The sequence below is a fragment of the Larus michahellis genome, chromosome 5, assembly GCF_964199755.1.
Source record: "Larus michahellis chromosome 5, bLarMic1.1, whole genome shotgun sequence".
Lineage (NCBI taxonomy): Eukaryota > Metazoa > Chordata > Aves > Charadriiformes > Laridae > Larus > Larus michahellis.
Genome location: NC_133900.1, coordinates 60,093,974 through 60,099,973, shown reverse-complemented (window position 1 = coordinate 60,099,973; position 6,000 = coordinate 60,093,974). Strand labels below are relative to the sequence as shown.

The following is a 6,000-nucleotide window of genomic DNA, read 5'->3' as shown; positions in this document are numbered from 1 at the left end:
GAGCAGCTGCTGACTGCACCCGCAACTGCTGCTGTCATCCCAAGGACTTAGGATATCATCATCAAAAGTTCAGCAAATGTAGTTTCTAGACATGCGTCAAACACATTACGGTCAACAACAACAGAAAATGAAAAGTATACGAGAATAGAATTAATTCCAAATTATGCCAAACAAAAAAAAAATAAAATCTGTAACAAGTACTGTAAGAAAACTATTTAGGATCTTAACAGTATTTGTTGTAAAATAAATACAGTGAAAAGATTAAAAGCACTGTATTAATTTCAGTTTCACTGAGAAGGGTTTAGTCTTTTATACGTCCTCTCCAAAAAAATAAATCTAAGCTTTTGAAACACGTTCAAACAACTTCTCAAAGAGTCTCCATGTCTGTACATAATTTTTATTCTAGTTATCTTCAAAGCCATTTTCATGAATTAACAACAAACGCGTATGGAAGAGATCTTAAATTTATTAGGTATTTTTTTTACAACTTTTATAAGAAACAAGAAAAATATGTACTCAGAAAAACTGGACACAGTGTATCAGACAGTTAATTTTTTCATATTTATACTTTTAATATATTCAATATTTCTATAAATTAAGATATTTTAATTAATGGAATTTTATAAAAGTTTATCTGCTTCAAATCACTGTGCAACTTTCCAAAACACCATACTGTCTACTGCAAGAAATTTTCACTGGCTTTCTAACAGATTGCTTCATGGTAGGAAACTCCCTATCTGGAATTATTCTGTATTTGATTAAAACCCTATAAACTTCATATGTGTAAGGTTTCTGGCCTGCTTAAATTGTTTCAGTTACTGCAATATAAAAGCCTGTTTAAATTTTGTATAATTTGTGGATCTATTATACAATCAAAGTGGCAAGTTTTGTTGTATTTAAGGTGTTGTTTTAAAGTCATTTACTTCACCAGACAATTTTTAGTCCATGTGACTTCTTATATTGAACTCATTTGCATTACTAATTAAAACATTCAGTAGCTATGCATATACTGGTAACTCAGTCTCTAGCTTTTCACTGAATGCACAATATTACATACAGAAACTTGACAGACACTCTTAATTATTGTCCTGATTTCAGCTGAGATAGAGTTAATTTTCTTGCTGGTGGCTGCTGTGTGTTCAGAGTTGGTGTAAGATGAATGTCAATAATGCACATTATTTTAGTTGTTGCTGTTAGGTGATGTCAAGGATTTTTTTCAGCTCCCTATAGAAGCTGAGAAGGAGGACAGACAACAGTGGAATGGCCAATGGAATGTTCTGTACCATAGACGTCATGGTATATAAATGGGAGTTGGCTGGGGGTGCCGGGGAGGGAATCCGTGATCTCTGCTTGGGACAGGCTGGGCAACCAACCAGGGCATTTCATAACACAAAATCAATAGGTTATTAAAGCCTGCATATACTAGCTACAGTGCATAAAGGAGATGTAAGTCATACCATTTTGAATTTTAGCATAACAAAACATTTATTTCATGGTGGGTTTTTGAATATGAAAATCCTATGTGCTCTTACAATAATTTCTGCAAAAAGCCACACAACCCAGGTCCTGATAAACATTCACGCCTATAAATTATATCCATTACTGGAAGAACTTTAATACAGTAGGCTTTTACCAAAAAATATACATTTTCCATAAAATCAAAAAATAAAATATCTGAAAATGTTCTGTGATAAATCTAGAAAAAGAGGAGGAATCCAGTCTTAAAAGTTACTTTCTGCTCTCACATACACAATTTAAATTGAGGCCAATGCATGGTATTTGTACAGCTGACAGAAGAATTTGACTCAGTCTGCAAGATTAAAATGCAAAGATTTTTAAAAGTATGCAAACTCTTATTTCAGGAGTTTAACTTTGTCCTTTAAAACTTTAAATTTGGGATTGTTATTCACTTTCTTATTAAATATGACTAGAATATCCTCTTCTGATTTGTGATGTTCACCAGCCACTGCGTAATACTGAGCTATAACCTGCACAAAGACAGAGGAACGGTTTTGAGTTAGTAAAGATGATTCCACTTTAAGCAATAATAGATTCATGTTCCTGTATTAAAAGTAGCATGGAATCTATTATGTATTATTTCTTTGCGGAATTAGCACCAAATTTGTTCTGTAGTCCATAAGCAATAAAGAAGATGTCCTTCAGTTGACATTCTGTCAATTGATACTCTATTAAATAATGTCAAACTTTTTTGCTTACGCGGGGCAGGATTTTATGAACTTAAGCATTACAGAAAGAAATGCACAAGACCAAAGGGGATTAAAAAAACATGCTGTACAGTACCTTTTTTCTTAGTTTTTTAATTGAAATTTCATTGTCTGGAGCCTGTTTCAGAACAGCTTTGATGGTTCCTTTCCAGTTGAATTTACCTAGAAAATAATTAGGTGTACAACATCATTAGTAAAATAACGCATTTGCAGGTCATATTCTCTAGTAGGAACCAGTCTTCAATCTCCTAATTTTGGAACCAGTTCAGCTAACACAACAGTTCATTGTTACCTTACTGACCCTACAACAGCAGGGTGTCTTAAGCATAAAGTCAGGTAGGCTGTTTCTGAAGATTTTAAGAGGACAGATAAGAGGAACCAACTGAACTCAGGTCAGGATAGTTTTTATTTAACTTCTGTGCTTCAGCTATTAAGCAGCAATCCTTATGTAATACAGGAATAATTGGGAAGATCCTGTACCCTCACCCTTAGAGCACAAGTAGTGAATTTCACACAGTAGCCAAGTTAGCGGTCATTAATTGGTAGTTTTCAAACAATCTGTATGTTCAAGTACATACATTCCCCAAAAGTAACAGTGTGTTGGATGATAGGCATAAGTGGGTTTATCTAAGCATAAACTGTCAAACACAGCTGAAGTCCAATTTATGATTCACTAAGCAAAAATGGGGATATGAGAGATATAAAGAGATAAAAGAGAGCTGTTATCCATTTTCCTCTATGTTGGCTAACGTGCATGGCAGCAGGGAAGAGACCTGCTGTGGTGAAACAAGCATGCCAAATTCCTCACTGCCCAGTGGAAGCAAGTGTAGCCAAAGGTTGCCAGTACAGCAGAAGCAACAAATCAGAACTAACAGAGCATCAGGTGTTAAGTGTAGCACAAGCTACTTACTCTCCAACAGAAATGTATACTGAATATACATATGTATATGTATACTGAGGCACAATTTATTTCATGCCTTGCTGCACAAGCCCCACATTTATATTCTGCACAAGGTCTTTTGCAGAATAGTTTTTTAACTACCTAAACTCTCCCTCTAAGAATACCTTTATCCATTCCCACATTTTCTTCATTGCCATTGGTGTTTTCTGTTCCCATGTCTTCTGAAATGCTTTCAGTTTTCATTCTCTTTCTTGTGATATGAGGTTCCTCTAGAGATGGAATTGGATAAACACACACCAAAAAATTATAAAACTAGAAGAAAAGTTCTGACTGAGAGGACTTAAAGTTTCTGTTCTTGTAACACGAGTTTGTCTTTGCTAAGAAGTTCAGACTGTAAAACCACACTGTTAAAAAATAATCTAATTTGTACATGTAACTTACTACTTAAAAAATACTACTGAAGTAGATTATTGAGCTTTAAGGCATTGACAAAAAGCATCTTGAAAACAAACAAGAATATAAGATGTAGGATAGATACCTTCTGCATGTTTATGTTTGCGTTTCTTTACGTTTGTTTCCTCTTCTGTTTCAGTCTGATGGTCATTTCCATTTATTTCCAAGTCATTCTCCGAGCTCTCCTTTCCTTTTTTGGACTTTTTACTCTTTTTTACTTCTGACTGGTTTTCTAATTTCAAGTCTTTTTTCTCCTTCTTCTTATTCTTTTGTCTCTCTTCTTTTCGTTCTCTCTTATTCTTTTTCTTCTCAATTTTATCATCTGTGATTCCATTTTCTTCTGGCATTGCTTTTTCTCCAGTTTCTGCAGACTGCCTCCCTTCCTGCTGTTTTGGTTTATCTTGTTCCTTTTCACTTGAAATCTTTTGTTGAAAGACAGATTATTACAATTTTTACATGCCTTTTTTTGACATTACAACTTTTCTCTACTACATCATTCATGTAGCACAGTAATGTCCTGTATTCAGTTAAATCGCTTACATGTGGTGACACCAGTTACCTGAGAAATAGCACAAAATAATGTGGCTGATTCTTCTTTTAATGTAACAGCCTAAATGCTAATTACCTTAACATCACAGAAGAAATGTTATCTTACATCGTATATAATTTCCATTTGCAATAGTTGTCTATGTAATTTTTTAAAATATTTGCTAAATGTAATAAAGGGAGAGACAACTCTGTTTTACGCAGACAAAAATATAGCATATTACACCAAGATACAGAACCTATTCCCAAATATATATAAGTATATTCCCAAATATATATAAGTAATAATCTTAGCTTTGCGATCCAATTCCCTGTCTTGGGATATGGCAGGGACAACAAACTATTTTTGGATGATGTCAACAAAGGCAGTGGTGGTTCTTTTAATTGTACTTTTCTCACCTTAACATATTTGGTTTTCTTTTAATGTTCCTGGGCTTCTAATAATTTTCTTGTAGAAGAATTAATACATTAATGAACATTTTTATCTTTAAACTTTAATTTTAATAATTACAAGTGAAATACGATAACTGAAATGTTAATGTGGCTATCGAGAAAGAGAGTACATGTTTATACAAGCAACTTAATACCAACATCTTTTTCTAATGGGTAATTCAATTAAATTTGAATTCCACTTAAGAACCTCCTTTGAGTACACTTCAAGGTATGTATTACAAGAGTATCTTGAGATGTTTTTAAGAATTCTTAAAAGCGTGTTGAAACGATCTAAGCAAGAAAGTTGTGTTAGGGTATTTTACTTTACTGCTATATTCTATAGAAAATTTGAATTGTTTACTTGTGTTTAAATAAAATAATTGTTCAGATTCAAGATATTTAAAAAAAAAACCAAAACAGTTTAAATCAAGAGGGAGCTCCTTATGGCTACAAAGCCAGACACCTACAAAGGGAGTCTGAGAGGTTTTCCTTCCAGCGTTACTTACTGAATTCCTGTTGTACAATGTTGTACCATTAACTTAACTTACGTTTCTGGTTGCTTCAGAGAAAATATCCCACACCTGGTCTTGCAAAGTGCTGTCACTAATTCTCAAACTGTTCTTCATCCAATTCTACACAGGAAAAAAACAATAACTGCATCTCTGATTTTTTTTCTTGACTACCATATATTTGGTTCTTGTTTCTATTTTTCACTTAAGAATCTAATCATTTCTGATTAAGATCTGGTTAGACGTTAACTCTCTATGAATCTATTAAACCTCCATGTTAAATTGTTTCGCATATGCCTGTGTACTCTTACGAGGCTATACCATACCTCTCAATTGTCTCACCAATAGTAATCCAGAAGACATAAATATATAGAAAAGATGATCCTCAACCTTTTGGATACAGTTGGTTATGTTAATGTCCTACCAAACCTTCTGACTGTTCCCATGAGTTAAAACCTTAAGGATCTGATCTTATTTATTTGTGTACTGGACAGATGGTTGTGTTCCTAAATGGATACCTTAGTTTATTTCAGAAAAGTAAAGTTTAAGCAAATCTCTCAATGCGAACATTTGAAAGTTGCTGGGGCTATTGCAGGCATTCCCGCTGAAAATGAAAACAAAGCACTAAATTTCTACTTATAATGTGCTTACACTGTCAGCAACAGATCAACTTTCAGGAATGTGTCATTCTAAGTAAAATGTAATGTGAAGATATTGGCATTGCAATGAAAATCCTAGGAAAGCTGCATTAGTAAACTGGAACAATGAACTACAAAAACTTTTGATCTTCCACTGCAACATATCTTACCAAAAAGAAACAGGCTTCTTGACACTGTCACTTTCCCTGCTTAGAACATTAATTTTGTAGAAAAGTATTTTAACCTTCAGCTCGCTAGCAGCAATTTCACGACAGCTCTATTAGGTTCTATTTAAA

The 6,000-nt window shown here is 33.7% G+C and overlaps 1 protein-coding gene across 2 annotated transcripts in view; it reads right to left on the bottom strand.

Moving 5' to 3' along the window:
* Positions 1–448: 448 nt before the first annotated feature.
* The window catches only part of LYAR (Ly1 antibody reactive), a 10,027-nt gene continuing 4,475 nt past the window's right edge, over positions 449–6,000 (bottom strand). Inside the window, exons 5-9 of one of the 2 annotated variants that reach the window (XM_074587590.1) lie at positions 5,106–5,189; positions 3,665–4,001; positions 3,291–3,395; positions 2,302–2,387; positions 449–1,988 (exon numbers count right to left, since the gene is read on the bottom strand). In XM_074587590.1, coding sequence (XP_074443691.1) covers positions 1,854–1,988; positions 2,302–2,387; positions 3,291–3,395; positions 3,665–4,001; positions 5,106–5,189 — 747 coding nt within the window. In that variant the 3' untranslated portion in view covers positions 449–1,853. The remainder of the gene's footprint in view (positions 1,989–2,301; positions 2,388–3,290; positions 3,396–3,664; positions 4,002–5,105; positions 5,190–6,000) is intronic. The other variant, XM_074587589.1, reaches the window with a different exon arrangement.